This window comes from Alosa alosa, chromosome 14 (genome assembly GCF_017589495.1).
Source record: "Alosa alosa isolate M-15738 ecotype Scorff River chromosome 14, AALO_Geno_1.1, whole genome shotgun sequence".
Classification (NCBI taxonomy): domain Eukaryota; kingdom Metazoa; phylum Chordata; class Actinopteri; order Clupeiformes; family Clupeidae; genus Alosa; species Alosa alosa.
In genome coordinates, this window is record NC_063202.1 from 3,257,985 (window position 1) to 3,274,279 (window position 16,295).

Here is a 16,295-nt window from a genome sequence, read left to right on the forward strand (position 1 = left end):
TAGGGTTCCTTAAAATTCCAAACCACTGATGGTTTTGTACACTAACTGAAAATAACACTTTTATGTTTACATATATTACAAACATCTCCAAGAGTTTTATCTAAAAACTCTTTAGATCTACAGATGAACAGCTATTCATGTGCTATTGATTTCAAGTTGTCCTCATCCACCCCTGTGCTTTTGTGTGATATCTCATGCTTGTATAAGCACAGGAAACCCTCTGTGTGTTGTGTGAAGAGTACCTGGTGTGTGAGTAACAGAGAGGAGTGTTATGGACTCATCACTCTCAAAACTGGGAGCCGCCAGACATGGTCAGGGATAATTAGTGGTTGAGTTAACACAGAGGGGAGGGTTACCACAGTTGGAGGGTCTCCATCCAGAGTATGATGAAGAACATAGTGTGCACTGAAACTGTATGCTGCCTATAGCTTTTCTTTACCAGAGAGTTTAACCTGAAGTGCAAAGACATTTAAATTCATAATTAAATTTTTACCAGACATGAGACTCCAGTCAGAAACCCAAACAGCAATTAATTTTGCATTTGAGCTGGAAAAGCTTCTTCTACATTTGGGTTGGACCCTGAAGCGATACTCAGAGCCCTATACCTCTTCTAAAAAAGAAAAACAGGCAAACAAAAAACACCGGATAATTTCCTGAATGTGCACAATACAGTACAACTCAACATATGTAAGTGATTTTGCATGACCTTCAAATAAAAGCTGACATTTTGTGGGTTTGTGGGTGTGAGCTTGTTTGTGGGTGTGTTGGAGTGATTTCCTGATAAAAGATCTCTTGATTTTTTTGTACAGTGCATGCTGTGTGATGACAAACATCGTCCTGGCCCTCACTTTGGAAACATGAGCTAGGTTTGGGTTTATATTAGTCTAAATATTCGACTCCAGTCAGAAACTCACACACAGAAATTATTTATTCAAACAGCATTTATTTTTGCAATTAGCCCATTTCACAAGATATCGCCACTGGGTAAACCAACTTCCTCTGGAACAGCACAGTACAGAGGAGACAGAAACAGGAAGACATTTTACCCTGCCAATTAAGGTGCCATTAACATCAGTGAGGCCGGACACCTGGAAATGGGCTTATTGAGCTGGAAAAGCCTCTCCTTCTTTTGGGCTAAGGCCTGGAGCGATATTCAGAGCCCTATTCTAGAAAACAACAGACAAACAAAAATCAGCAGCTTATTTCCTGAATGCAATTATTTTGCATAAAAGTTGAAATTCTGAATATCTGAATTCTAAAGCTTGTTTGAGGGTGTGTTGGAGTGATTAGCCTACCTAAAATTATATCTTATGGATATTTTGTACAGTGCAGTGCAATGACAAACATTACACATAACCAATACTTACACATACTTATACATATAACGATACAATATACAATACAATAAGTTTAGCCTAATGACGTACCAGAGTAAGACCGTTGACTACATTTATAGAGGCGGTTGATTCGGGCAATATCCCAGCTGCTCATCTGAGTGGCCCTCCCAATCGCCACATTGGCATTGGGGATGGGGACCATAGTGGGCTGCCCATTGCGGGAGAAGGCATACCTGAAAAGAAGAGAGTGTGGGGATCTACACAAACAGGCACACATAGCTGCATCACATCCACACAACACCTAGGATCACATGATGTCTTGAAGTCACAGGACTAATTAGGAAGTGATAAGTGTTTGCTGGCTGCAAGTCAGATTCTCTTTATGTTGGTGCTGGACACTATTGTGCGAGTTGGGCTCCCTTTTCATGCAGGTACTGTTGGTCATGGTAGAGCATGTTTAATCACTGCCATTTGAATTTTAATACTTCTTTATTTCATTTTATCAGGGTAATTTCTAGAAGGTTGTGTCTACTCTTCACGGAGGACACAGGCTTCTGCATGGAGTTTTAACATTTGTGATCACCTCATTGTGACCTGAGCTGCTGGGCTGCATTGGTACATTTCTTAATATGCACATTTTTCATTGAATGTTTTATACCTGCATTGGAACATATCTTAAACTAATTTCTCTGTCCGTAGCAACGGAACATTCACCTTTTTGCCCTCGTGTGTCAATGAGCTGTGGACAGTTGAGCATATTGAAAAGTAGGCCTATATTTTCTAGCTATGTTTGAGTGGACTATGCTATGTTGTTTAATGAGGCTGGCAACTAACATGCTTGTTCTCTCCTGATGTTTTAAGGTCTGCATGGTTAAAATCTCCAGTGAAGATGGTGAAACCGTCTGGGTGTGCCGTCTGTTGTTCACTGACAGCCTGGTACAGTACTGTACTGCCTTGCACTACTCCACTTGCACTACTCCACTTGCACACTTTGCAACTTGTTGTTGTTGTCCTGTTGTCCTGAACACACTTCTGCTGCTCTTACATAACTTGCACCACTATGCCACTTGCATACTTAGGTCAAACAGAACTACCTCAGCCATTTATTGGCCTGACTTTTGCACTATTATATTGACTGTCTAATGTATGCACAATTGCACAATTTCAACCCAAATTTTGCTCTTATTTCTTCATTTTATGTGCCTTATTTACTTTTTATATTGTTTACTTGAATGTTATGTTTGTCTGTGGACCTAATTGGTAAAATATGTCTTGTCTCCACCGTGGGATAGCGGGAAACGTAATTTCGATCTCTTTGTATGTATAAGTATAGTATAAGTATATATACTTTTTTGATCCCGTGAGGAAAATTTGGTCTCTGCATTTATCCCAATCGGTGAATTAGTAAAACACACTCAGCATACAGTGAGCACACAGTGAGGTGAAGCACACACTAATCCCGGCGCAGTATGCTTCCTGCTACAACAGCGGCGCTCGGGGAGCAGTGAGGGGATAGGTGCCTTGCTCAAGGGCACTTCAGCCGTTCACAAATGCCCTAAACAGCCGTTCGAACCGGCAACCCTCCGGTTAAGTCCAAACTATAGTAGTATGCTGTATACAAGTATACTGATTTCAAGAGATTACTGCAGTGTTTGACTTTTTATTTTCTTAGATCTGAATGACCAACACAAAATATGTGAGCGAGTGTGAAGGAGAGAGTCAGCTAGATGTCATATGTGATATGCCAGTGTTGGTGTTGAACTAGGTGTGTGGAACTCAGAACTGACCTTGAGTAATGCATGACTGAACCGTAGTCATAGGGGGTGCCCAGGTTATTGGTCTTAATCTTTTCAAAGTTGCTCTCTTTTCCTGGGGAAAAACGTGTAAGTACACCTCTCACATATTATTATATATATATGTATATATATATATATATATATATATATATATATATATATATATATATATATATATATATATATTAATATATATAAATGATTAATAAACAGTAATAATTATAATAGTAATAAAAAATATATTCATATTCTGCCTGGCAAGTGTCAAAGGTGCTTCCCAGAATGTAAAAAATGCATATGGCAGTAGATTAAATATATGGGAGATAGATACGGAACTATTTTGCTGCTGAATAATTCAGAATAATAACAGACTACCTCAAGCAGCAGGTCTTTCTCACCTCGTATGATGTTTTCGTAGAGAATACGGATATGCATGTCACGGTCACTGCGTGCCTGTTCATGGTGGAAGCCCAGGGCGTGCAGGAGCTCATGCTGGATCACCTGGTGGTACACACACCCTCGTCGCGCCAGGGACACGACCTGCCGCCCACGTCTACGCCCCACGTAGGACCAGCACCTGCAGCACAGCCAGAGGTTCAAACGTGACCATCAGTGGGAAACAGCAGCCCACTCTCTCAACTCATAAAAAAAGTTCAATCTAATTTTTACTATCAAAACAAATCAATCAAATATTTTGCCAAATACTGCGGACATATCATTGCTCTACAGTATGTGTTGCAGTGCCTTGCAGCACACATGTGCATTCCCCCTTTAAAGTGTCCTTTTGAGGATTGCAGCACACATGTGTATTCCCCCTTTAAAATGTCTTTTTGAGGATTGCTTGATGATGGTTTCTTTGGAATTAAGTTGTGTTTTTGAAAATTCTGAACATAGCATGGTTTTCATAAAAAATTACAGGATTAAATTAATCAAATTCTTGGCTAATGTCACAGATAACCTAATTGAAAATCTAAAGCTAAGTATCATTTTAGTATTGTTCTGTTACTTATTAGGCATGGTACCCTGTGTTTGACTCGATGTTCAAGTAGTGTCTATCCTTAAAGAAGATTCTTCTTTTGCGTGGTCGGAAGCGGACACAGGTGGCATTGGCAAAAGAGTTCATGGCCTTGACAATAGTGGCCTTCTCACGAGAGGCTGTAGAGAAGAATGGTAAAGAAAACATATCTACCAAGCTTTTAAAAATACAAAACAAAAACAAAAAAACAAACAAATTATATAAATACAGTACAGTATAGTTATTATTGGAACAATTTTGAAGACTTTGTTATGACGGACATGTTTTCTATCAGATTTGTGTATGTGTACACATAATGTACACTCTTAAAACAAATGTGTTGTCCCTATCTGGACACAGAGATGTGTTGAAAAACAACGCAAGTTGTGTTGTTTTCAATGCAAGCTGTGTTATATTTTACATACTTTTATATATTGTACATATTTTGTAACAAATAACAAAGGAAACAACACAAACTGTGGTGTCCCAATCTGGACACAGAGATGTGTTAAAAACACATTTTCAACACATTTGTTGTACACATACGTATGGTGTCAGGTCCCAAAGCATGCACACACTAGGACTGAATACAACCTTTAAAGCAGCAGTTGGCAAGTCTGACAGATTGAGGGGACTTAGCCAACATTTTGAATGTTTGCAACTCTCATGCCCCTCATGTTTTTTTCTAAAACTGTTCTGTCGGAGCATAGTGTTGGTTTCAGAGAATATGATCAAAAAAAACTGCAGCTTTAATGCTAAATTCATCTAAGATCAAATACATTGTGTATATATTGACAAACCAGTGAGAAAAAAACTAAGATAAACCTGATTAATATTTTGTAATTGCACTGGTTGAAAATATAACAACTTTGTAATAAAAGATGACCCTTACAGTACTGGCTGGAGATGACGTACGGCACATAGACGAGGCCGTCCCTGGAGCGAGGCCATTTGCAGCTGAAGAAACGGCGGGATGTACAGGGGGCAGCATTCTGGAATCCTGTGTCCACTGCAATATCCCCCTCTATGATATCTGGATCATCCAACTCCTGCCCTGAAAGAAGGAGAACATAATTCAGTAGCCCTATGTGTAGGCTCACAATTCACAGTGTTTTCATAATGTTCCTCCGAAAGTGGATGCTCTGCTTATGCAAACTCAAACTAATGCACCTCTCACAATGATGAGTTCAAAGATGCTGTGCGTGAGTAAGGCTTTTTATTCATTATTAATTTACAGTAAGAGAGTTTCTTTTTTGAGGTGCAACACTTCCTTACCTGCATTCTTGTTGGCCCTTTCAATTAGAGCAGACACAGTGTACTTCTCCTCTTCAGGAATATTGTCTAAAGCACAACATGATACATTAATGAAAGAATAATGCATAACATGAAAATACCATTATATAGCTTATAGCTCTATCAGACTCCATTAATTCAGATATTTTCAATTATTCTATTGACCAAATAGTAGAGGCCTTCAATAGTGAACTAGGTGTCTTGCATGACAGAGTGGCTCCTTTAAACTCTAAAAAAAGGCCCTGTAGCAAATTGATGCCTTCGATGAATGAAAATGTCCATGACCTAAAAAGATCCTGTAGGAAAGCTATTATTATTATTATTACCATCACATTTTGCTACACTTTTAGCCATTTTAGCCTTAAGTGACACAATGATTGTCTTTGTGTGTTGTTTTTAACTCAACAAATGTAACATTTCTCCAGAAAGAATTATAATATATTTTTATATAGTGTCCAAATACTTTATCAGGATACAAATTGTTTAGTGCAATTAGGCTCTATAGGCTAAAGAGTTCAGAATCTAAATATAAGGTCATTCACGCAATCCTGATTCATTTAAATTACTTGCACAAGCCAAGACTTCTATTTCTTCAATAACTTTCTCTTTTTAAATCACAATTGAATTAAAGATAACAACTCACCAATTGGGCTACTCCCTTCAAAATCTGCTGATTTTGTCTGAAATTACAAAATTCATTAGATGATGTACATATTACAATACATCTTATTAAAAGGAAAACACTTAAGGATATTTCTCAGATGGAGTCATGTTAGTTGAATTAGTTGTTTGATATCAGTCACCAAGAAACACACACACACACACACACACACACACACACACACACACACACACACACACACACACACATACATACACACACACAAAACAATATCATAAAATGAAGCTCGCTGTGTAGTCCCAGTATCCTACTGTATCAGCTTCCTACAGTCATAGGGAACACCTGGAATAACAGTACCTGTACCATATATCTGACTCACAACCTCCATCAGGCTCAGATCTGCTCCTCTCTCTGAGGTCTGACTTTTCTCTGCTCTATGGATACATCAGGATAGTTTACCTCTTCATACTGACACTGGACTGTGTTCAGTGTCCCCAGGAGAAGGACAAGCAGAATGACAGCAGAGGTGTCCATGACCAGTCCCCAGTAAACTGTTTCTGTCACTTAGACAGGATGAATTCAGGTGTATATGGCTGAAGAATGCAGAAGCACAGTTTCTCAAGAAGACAGTGTGGCAAACCAGGTCAGTTAAAAAATGACCGTTAACAAGGCTTAATTAACAGGAAAGTTGCATTGTTGCTTTATTTCAATTTATTTTCTTGCAACATTTCCCCCTTTTACTTTCTCCTTTGCCTTTCACTCTGTGAAACTGTACACTCGTCCTTTCATGTGGTACAACTGGTCAAACGCTAAATATAAATACGATAAACTAGACGTACCGCATAGTGGTACAAAATACTGTATGACAACCGCTCTGTCCTGCACATTTTCACCGCAACAAAAAAAACATGCTTGTCAATTTGTCTCCATCTCCTACTTAATCCCCTACTCTTACAACTCAAGTGTATATAAATGAGTGTATTTATGTATGTGTGTTTGCTTTTGTGCATATGTGTGTGTGTGTGTGTGTGTGGTAATGGGGTGTGTGTGTGTGTTTATGTTTGTATGTGTGTGTTTCTACCTGTGTGTGTGTGTGCGTTTATGTATGTGTGTGTACATTAGTGTGTGCGCATGCGTGTGTGTGTGCGTGTGTGTCTTTATGTGCAGTGGGACGAAGTACACAAATCCTGTACTTGAGTGAAAGTAAAGATACACATGGTCAAATGTTACTCCAGTAAAAGTACATTTCCACTTGAGTGGAAGTAAAAAAGTACTTGCCTTCAAATGTACTTAAGTATCGAAAGTAAAAGTAAAAGTGCAATGTATTATGAATACAGTTGCATTTACTACTGTTGAAATGATTCGGCACAGACATAGGCATTCATTGAGCCTTTGTCCTTCATTCAAGGACAAAATCAATTAAGAATTGTTGTATGTAGAAAGAACTAAAAACAAACTAATGTGAAATCTTATCTTAGATACTTCAAAGTAACCACTTTTTGCTTTGTTAAATGCTTTCCACTTTCGGACCAAATCAAGACGTTCTCTTTTGTGTTTGAAAGTGTCAGATTGTCTATCATTGTATATCTATGTATCATTGTCTATCATTGTCTATCATCATTTGTTCGATGGCGTCATGAGGCTAGTTATGGTAACATCAATATTGAGAAAAGGGGTAAACACGATCTGGTAAATAGTGGATATAACAATAATATAGGTTAGGCAACACCATTATTTAAAACCTAGCTCATGTATTTGGACAGTCTTTTTTCCAAAAGGAACTTCAGCTGTACTTCAGCTGTCACAAAATTGTAATGGAGTAAAAAGTAAGATATTTGGCCTAGAAATGTACTTGAGTAAAAGTAGAAAGTTTAACAAAATTGAAATACAGTACTCAAGTAATTGAGTAAATGTACTCAAGTAATGTCCGCCATTGTTTATGTGTGTGTGTGTGTGTGTGTGTGTGTGTGTGTGCTTAGTTGTGTGTGTGCTTGTGTGTGTGTGTGTTTATATGTGAGTGTGAGTGTGCAATCGTGCCTTTTATCTCAGTAGTACAGAGGTGTCATTGCAAGATATTTTTGAATGTGCACTCATTTTAGTATGTTGTGTGCTCGTTTTACTACACTAGTGAAGTGCCCGTTCAAACATGCTATTGCTGTAGAAAACACATAGCCCAATTACATGGCCGTAAGTAGGTCTGCTTTAAAAATAAGATGATAGGGAAAAATATTATTTCAGCTAAGCATTCAAAACTGAATATTATATTATAATCAGGAGTGTAGTGGTAAAACAAGAGGTGGGTAAACTATGAATTCTGTGATCACAATAAGGTGAACTGCACCATGCGGTATCAGATTTTTTAAAAGGCATTCAGAATAGGTTTTATTATGGTGGAGGTTATTGTCCCAGTGGTATTAAATGGTTCCTGGAGTGTTTATGAGTGTAGCCTACATATTGCCCCTGTGTGGCAGCCCATATTCCAACAGTCACTGGACACTCACACTGTCCCCACAGCCTGGAAAGCCTCACACGTAATCCCACTACCAAAGAAGCATGCCCAAAGGAGTGCAATGACCTCCGACCTGTGGCTCTGACCTCCAAACTATGAAGTCACTGGAAAGAATCATCTGCCCCTTGCTCTCCGGGTCAGTACAGAGCAAACTAGACCAATATCAGTTTGCCCAGAAGTGTGGCCTCAACAGCGAAGATGCTGTTGCTCCCCTCACACACCTCGTCCTAAAACACCTGGACTTATCTTATCACAAACCATATGCTAGAGTTTCGTTTCTTGACTTCTCCTCCGCCTTCAATACCATTAAACCGGATTTATTTCTCCCCAAAAAGCAACAGCTGGGCATTAATCCATACTGTAAATCGGTCTATATATTGGTACCACTCTTTTCTCATCAGTAGACAACAGCTGGTCAAGGTCAATAACACACACTACCCCTTGGTCACAATGAGCTGTGGGGCCCCACAAGGATGAATGAGCTCACCACTACTCTTCACAATACACTAGTGACCGCACCATTACCGTCACCAATACCTCATCCAATTTTCTGATGATACGGCACTGGTGGCTCTGATGACAGAGGAGATACAGCCTGAACTCAATTATGAGAGCGTGAACAAAGTGGGCCAATGGTGTGAGCAAAATGCTCTCATAATAAATCCCATCAAAACAGAAGAGGTCATGTTTGGAGCAACACAACACACACACTCTCCAGTCATAATTCATGATAAACCATTAAAACGTAAAACTCAGCATCCTTCAAATATCTGGGGGTATATGTGGATAGTGTCTTCTCTTGGTCATCGCATGTGGATTACATTTACAACAAAGTCCAACAGAGAATTTATTTTCTGAGGAGACTTAGATGCTTTGGAGCCGGTAAGGACATATGCCAGTTCTTCCACAATACAAAGTATCCTGCAGTATGGGGGGTGCAGTTTGCCTATAGCCTTTCAGTCCAGCTCAAAGCTAGAATACTTTTATAGAAGACTTCTGAACATTTGCTCAAAGTTGGAGGGACACACTATGAAGGATCATTCTTTGACAGCTGGACTATACTCTCAGGCTGTCAGACAAGCTTGCACTGGACCCCTCCCACGTGTTACATGAGGAGTACCAGCTCCTGCCATCCGAAAGACGCTTTAGGATGCCCAGCTGTAGGATGTAGGTTTGGGTTTATATTAAAGGAACCATATGCAAGATTGTGGCCAAAACTGGTACTGCAATCACTTTTAAAATACTGAAGAGCGGTGTATCCCCTCCCCCTCCCCCCTGACTCGAGGTTGCCAAACCTGATGGCGAAACACTACTGACTTTGTGATTAGTAGATAGGTGGAGGGTGGCGCATCAGGCCAAAACACAACATGACATGACAAAACACAACATCAACATCAGTTGAGGGCTGCAACTTCTCTTTTTAAATGACAATATCCTGGCCGGACTACTGTTGTCAGTGATATAAGTATTTGAAATGAACATGATTTCTTAATGTCTAGTGACATATCAGGGCCATTTTATGATTAATTGAAATATTTTTCTTACATATGGTTCCTTTAAGTAAATATTAGACTCCAGTCAGAAACACACCAATTATTTATTCTAAAAGCATTTATTTTTGCAATTACCCCATTTCACAAGAACTTCCTCTTCCTTCAGACCAACATAGGGAACAATTATACAAGGAACGAGGATAATGATTAACAACAGGCAAAAACTATCTCCAAAGACGATTTCACGATTCTTGTGAGATGTCTTCGGGTCGGCTATTCTTGAAATTGCATGGCTGGTTCTGTCATTAGCGCCTTGGCTATGCTGTATGGCTGTGCTAGGTGAATGATTCCCCTATTACAAGTATGTTTACTATCAAATTCACTTCGTAAAGGTTATATTACGGTGAAAGTCTTGCATGGTGTACCTTTAAGCATTTAAGTTATTTTGCATGAAAGCTGGAATTCTAAATATTTTAATTCAAAAGTGTGTTTGTGGGTGTGTTGGAGTGATTACCTAAAAATATATTTTATGGATTTTTTGTACAGTGCTGTGTGATGACAAACATTATACATAAAACCAATATTTAAGCTTAGCCTAATGGCGTACTAGACTAAGACCGGTGCTTCACATCCATAAAGGCGGTTGATTCGGGCAATATCCCAGCTGCTCATTTGGGTGGCCCTCCCAATCGCCACATTGGCATCGGGGATGGGGACAATGGTGGGCTGCCTGTTGCGGGAGAAAGCATACCTGAAAAAAAGAATAAAGAGAGCATACTGATGACTGTTGCGGGAGAAAGCATACCTGAATAAAGAGAATAAAGAGAGCATGCTGATTACTGCAGTGTTTCTTTTCCCCATTGTCTTAGATCAGCATTATGAACACAAAACATAAATTATCCATAATATAAATTTGAGTGCACTCTATGGTATATGGTTTCTCTTTCTCTCTCTCTCTCTCTCTCTATTTCTCTCTCTGTCTGTGCACATCTCTCATCTTCACATCTCTGTATGTGCATTGCTACTCTGTCAGAACATGGAATCATGTAATCGTGCCCTGTGTGTGTGTGTGTGTGTGTGTGTGTGTGTGTGTGGGAGAGAGTCAGCTACAGTAGATGCCATATGTCCATATGCCAGTGTTGGTGTTGAACAAGATGTGTGGAACTCAGAACTGACCTTGAGTAATGCATGACTGACCTTGAGTAATGCATGACTGAACCGTAGTCATAGGGGGTGTCCATGTTATTGGTCTTAATCTTTTTGAAGTTCCTTTTTTTTCCTGGGGAAAAACTTTTTTAAGTAAGTAATGAACCTGTAAAATGTCCTATGAACAGGTTTTAATACAAATCATATATATATATATATATACAGTAATAATTATAACAGTAATAAGAAAATGCCTGGCAAGAGTCAAAAGTGTTTTCCAGAATGTAAAGAAAAACATATGGCAGTAGATCAAATATATGGGAAATAGATACGGAACTATTTTGCTGTTAAATAATTAAGGGCAGACTACCTCAAGCAGCAGGTCTTGCTCACCTCGCTTGATGTTGGGGGCAGACTACCTCAAGCAGCAGGTCTTTCTCACCTTGCTACCTCAAGCAGCAGGTCTTGCTCACCTCGTATGATGTTTTCGTAGAGAATACGGACATGCATGTCACGGTCACTGCGTGCCTGTTCATGGTGGAAGCCCAGGGCGTGCAGAAGCTCATGCTGGATCACCTGGTGGTACACACACCCTCGTCGCGCCAGGGACACGATCTGCCGCCTACCTCTACGCCCCACGTAGGACCAGCACCTGCAGTTTTCAGGATTAAATTAATCAAATTTTTGGCTAATGTCACAGATAACTTCATTGAAAATCTAAAGGTAACATTTTAGTACTGTTCTGTTACTTATTGGGTATGATACCCTCTTTTGGACTTGATGTACAAGTAGTCTCTATCCTTGGAGCGACGTCTTTTGCGTGGTCGGAAGCGGACACAGGTGGCATTGGCAAAAGAGTTCATGGCCTTGACAATAATGGCCTTCTCACGAGAGGCTGTAGAGAAGAATGGTAAAGAAAACATATCTACCAAGCTTTTAAAAATGCAAAACAAATTATATAAATACACCAACATTAGTTGCTTAAATTATGATTCAGCTGCATATCAGTACCATGTAACCACCATGGGTTACTCCAGCAATGCTCAAACAAACAAACAAACAAACAAACATTAGCAAATCACCATACATCATCGTTTCCCAACCTTGAGGTCGCATGAAATTCAAATGGGGTCGCCTGAGATACTGGGTGTCTTACGATTGACCAGTACATTACATTAAAATATACATACATTACATAAAAAATATGAAAACCCCCATGTAATCAGATCTTTCATTACAATCTGGCTACATCAAAATAAACCTAGATAGCCCACATTACAGTAGATGCTTGATTGACGTAATCATGCTTGATCAACATTCCAAGCAAAGTAGCAAAACAACCACAGACGCAAAGATAGCCAAGCGAATTAGCTTGCTAGGACATTTGGGGAAATTCAAAGTCCCACTCTCGACTGGGTGTTATAACAGAGATGTTGTGAATAATTGGGGTCGCCAACATTTTGTGACATAGGGTCACCTGCCAGAAAAGGTTGGGAACCCCTGCCATATAGAACATTGCACAAATAGTTTGATTATTTTGAGTACTCACAAATAATCCTTCAACATCAGTTCCAAAAGCCCACAGAAAAGATGTAATAAAAGATGATCCTTACAGTACTGGCTGGAGATGACGTACGGCACATAGACGCGGCCGTCCTTGGAGCGATACCATTTGCAGTTGCGGTGACGGCGGGACGTACAAGGGGCAGCATTCTGGAATCCTGTGTCCACTGCAATATCACCCTCTATGATCTCTGGATCATCCAACTCTTGCCCTGAAACAATAAATAATTCATAGCCCTAAATATAAACTTACAATCCACAGTGTTTCATAATGTTCCTCCGAAAGTGGATGCTCTGCTTACGCAAATTCAAATCTCTACCTGCACCTCTTGCAATGATGAGTTCAAATATGCTGTGCGTGAGCTTACCAGTGACAGAACACTATGCAGCCTTCTTTTGCCAGTTATACATTGGATGGGTCAAACGTACTACTGTAGTTATCCATTGGAAAAAAATCAGATTGTCTATGGCTGCCAGTGACATTAATACCCTTGGTGTTGATATAGCCAGACATTATCTGCCTCCGCCACCAATGCCTATCTCACATCATTTCAAAACAAGTATAAGGAGGTTGCAAGTAATTAGTTGTGATAGTTGTGATAGGTCTCCCCTAAAGGCAATTTTGTGCCGCTCTAATTTAGAGTAAGAGGGTTTTTTTCCTGAGGTGCAACACTTCTTTACCTGCATTCTTGTTGGCCCTTTCAATCAGAGCAGACACTGTGTACTTCTCCTCCTCAGGGATATCGTCTAAAGCACAACATGACACATTAATTAAAAAGAATAACACATTACATTAATATACTTCACATTTTGCTACATTGTTAAGATCTTAGCCTTAAGTGACATAATTATTGTTTGTGTGTTGTTTTTATCTCAACATATGTAAAGTTTCTGCATGTGCTTTTTAACCAACTCTCCAGAAAGAATTATAATGTATTTTTATAAAGCGCCCAAATACTATATAAGGTAGAAATTGTTCAGTGCAAGGCTCTATAGGCTAAAGAGTTCAGAATTGTAGGCTATCTAAATATAAGGTCATTCACGCAATCCTGATTCATTTCAATTACTTGAACAAGCCAAGACTGTCATTTAGGAAATCATGTCCTCAATACCTTTCTCTTCTTAAATCATCATTGAATTAAAGAAAACAACTCACCAATTGGGCTACTCCCTTCAAAATCCTCTGATTTTGACTGAAATTACAAAATTCATTATATACAAATGACAATACATCTTAGTAAAAGAAAAACGCTTCAGGATGTTTTTCTCAGATGGGGTCATGAAGTTCAATTAGTTGTTTGATATCAGTCACCAAGAAACACAACACACACACACACACACACACACACACACACTCACACACACAGACACACACACACACACACAATATCATAAAATTAAGCTTAAGCTAAAATGAAGCTAAAATGTATCCTATCAGCTTCCTGCAATCGGAGGGAAAACCTGATGCTAAAACAGGACTGGATCATATCTGACTCATGAGTTTCATCAGGCTCAGATCTGCTCCTATGGATACAGTACATCAGAATAGATGAATAGATTAGGCTCCTTACCTCTTCATACTGACACTGGACTGTGTTTAGCGTCCCCAGGAGAAGGACAAGCAGAATAACACCCGAGGTGTCCATGACCAGTCCCCAATGAACTGTTTCAGTCCCGTAGACAGGATGAACTCAGGTTTATATGGCTGAAGAATGCAGAAGCACAGTTTTTTAAGAACACAGTGTGGCAAACCAGGTCAGTTAAAAAATGACAGTTGACAAGTTTTAATTGAGGGCAACAGGGAAGTTGCATTGTTGCTTGATTTGAATTCTTTTTCTTGCAACATTTCCCCCTTTTGATTTCTCTCTTGCCGTTTAATCAGTAAAACTGTTGTCCTTTCATGTGGTACAAATGGTCAAACAATAATAAATACTTGATAAAATGAATAAGCATTCATTCATATTGGGACCTCGTTAGTCTACCTAACAAGTGTAGTGGAAGTAAACAGAGACCAACGAGATATCATTCTATCATTCATGTAAAAAACAGTTGTCATAGCATATTTCCTATACTGCTTTTCCAGTGATGACATAAACAATCAACAGACAAATTGCTCATGGTTTTTGGTTTGATTGGCAGCTGAGCAACTGAGTGGAGAACCAGATTGAAATCTTCATGTAAACCCCCAACAGAAGATGTTCTGAAGGTTCATAGGCAACTTTTTCATTGTCACTTTCTTTTGCCTGATAAGAAAAAACATTATCAATATAGAACAGCAAACACAAATTTTATGTGTATTTTATGTGACATTTTATGTGTATTTTGAAAAATAGAATCCACCATGTGAATGGCACATTTGTAAAGCTTGTTCACTCTGATGATATCGTTCTCACTCATCTCAGTGGCCTGGCCAAACTCCATGTCATTGTTGGGGATGGGCACCATGGTTGGCCTCCTGTTCTTAGAGAAGGCGAATCTGAAAATAATCAAGGGCACGCAGGCCAAATTCACTCATTTTAAAAAATTACAATATATCTTAAAGCAACACCAAAGAGTTTTTTGTAACTTAAAATAATGTTTGCAAAATCGTTTCAGTGGTTCATTAACTTGTAACAGGGTGAACGGCACTTCTGCATTCGCTTCGCGGCCCTCTATCGGCTATAACCGCACTATGTAAGTTTGTCAGATCGGGTAGCAGATCTGTAGTTCGATGGAATGAGACATAAGAAACTACAAATTTGACTTGCATCTGATGTCGCAATACATCGTACTTTCATAAATTATGCCACATATTCACCCTTGTCTGTGGACATTGTTTTTTGCAAAGCCGGTGCTGACCAATATGTGATTTTGAAGGCCGATACCGATTTTGACATTTAAGTTTTTAAAAAAACTAATAACCAATTTATCAGCGAATAGTCATTTTTAACCAACACAATGTAAAAATGTTCTCCCATTTCAAGGTTCTAATCAAGGTGGGGCATTATGTATTTGAATAGGCCTAACTATCTAGTTTCCTAATGAAGGCTCTTCATATACAGTAATATATTTTTTAAGAAATAAAAGAGTGTATAGAATAGAAAGAATAGTAAGAATAAAATAGGTATTTGTTCTGTGATAACCACATTGCCACAAACTACAGTACATTGTGAGCAGTTTACTGTATACTTAATGACTCTCCATTTTTGCAAGCAAAACATTTTACAAGTATGATCAATTACTTTACTTTACTTTAGCCTTTGTAGACTAAACCATGCTCTTCCTTACTTGAAACACCTTTGTTGAAATGCAAGAAATTGAAAACTGAAATTAGGGAGTAGTCTATGGGTGTTTGGGAATGAACGTTAGTTCAAATGCTCACTTTTATTTGTGGTCTTTATGCAACATTTTACAAATCACTGACAGGCCCACCAAAGACTATGAGCAAGTCAACAGCAGAAAAACCTATTTAGCAAGCAGAAATGTCCCAGCCCGGTGTTTAGGATGCACCGTAGACAGGTATCTATCTTCCATTCGTAATG

General features: G+C 39.0%; 2 protein-coding genes across 3 annotated transcripts; both read right to left on the reverse strand.

Annotated features, from left to right (window-relative positions):
* Nucleotides 1–925: 925 nt before the first annotated feature.
* LOC125307622 (low choriolytic enzyme-like) lies at nucleotides 926–6,609 on the reverse strand. Its single transcript, XM_048263680.1, has 9 exons — nucleotides 6,523–6,609; nucleotides 6,085–6,121; nucleotides 5,424–5,489; nucleotides 5,041–5,202; nucleotides 4,156–4,288; nucleotides 3,532–3,710; nucleotides 3,125–3,206; nucleotides 1,428–1,570; nucleotides 926–1,166 (listed from the first exon to the last, which is right to left on the reverse strand). The coding sequence occupies exons 1-9, from the start codon at nucleotides 6,595–6,597 to the stop codon at nucleotides 1,162–1,164; spliced, it is 882 nt and encodes a 293-aa protein (XP_048119637.1). The 5' UTR covers nucleotides 6,598–6,609; the 3' UTR covers nucleotides 926–1,161.
* Nucleotides 6,610–10,171: 3,562 nt separating this feature from the next.
* Nucleotides 10,172–14,484, reverse strand: LOC125307621 (low choriolytic enzyme-like). 2 transcript variants are annotated; one of them, XM_048263678.1, is made up of 8 exons: nucleotides 14,346–14,484; nucleotides 13,931–13,967; nucleotides 13,456–13,521; nucleotides 12,825–12,986; nucleotides 11,977–12,106; nucleotides 11,685–11,863; nucleotides 11,242–11,344; nucleotides 10,172–10,816 (listed from the first exon to the last, which is right to left on the reverse strand). In XM_048263678.1, the coding sequence occupies exons 1-8, from the start codon at nucleotides 14,418–14,420 to the stop codon at nucleotides 10,672–10,674; spliced, it is 897 nt and encodes a 298-aa protein (XP_048119635.1). In that variant the 5' UTR covers nucleotides 14,421–14,484; the 3' UTR covers nucleotides 10,172–10,671. The 2 variants fall into 2 exon arrangements, with proteins under 2 accessions (XP_048119635.1, XP_048119636.1); XM_048263679.1 differs by having other exon boundaries at nucleotides 11,263–11,344; nucleotides 14,346–14,481.
* Between the last annotated feature and the right edge of the window lie 1,811 nt (nucleotides 14,485–16,295).

Excerpts from the sequence above, each read along its gene's own strand:
- LOC125307622 (XM_048263680.1), bottom strand. The coding sequence starts at position 6,597 with ATGGACACCTCTGCTGTCATTCTGCTTGTCCTTCTCCTGGGGACACTG. Across the intron at positions 5,203-5,423 it reads AAGGGCCAACAAGAATGCAG|GGCAGGAGTTGGATGATCCA; the intron begins GTAAGGAAGTGT and ends TCCTTCTTTCAG. Across the intron at positions 4,289-5,040 it reads CGTCATCTCCAGCCAGTACT|CCTCTCGTGAGAAGGCCACT; the intron begins GTAAGGGTCATC and ends TCTTCTCTACAG.
- LOC125307621 (XM_048263678.1), bottom strand. The coding sequence starts at position 14,420 with ATGGACACCTCGGGTGTTATTCTGCTTGTCCTTCTCCTGGGGACGCTA. Across the intron at positions 12,107-12,824 it reads CGTCATCTCCAGCCAGTACT|CCTCTCGTGAGAAGGCCATT; the intron begins GTAAGGATCATC and ends TCTTCTCTACAG. Across the intron at positions 11,345-11,684 it reads CTACGAAAACATCATACGAG|GAAAAAAAAGGAACTTCAAA; the intron begins GTGAGCAAGACC and ends GTTTTTCCCCAG.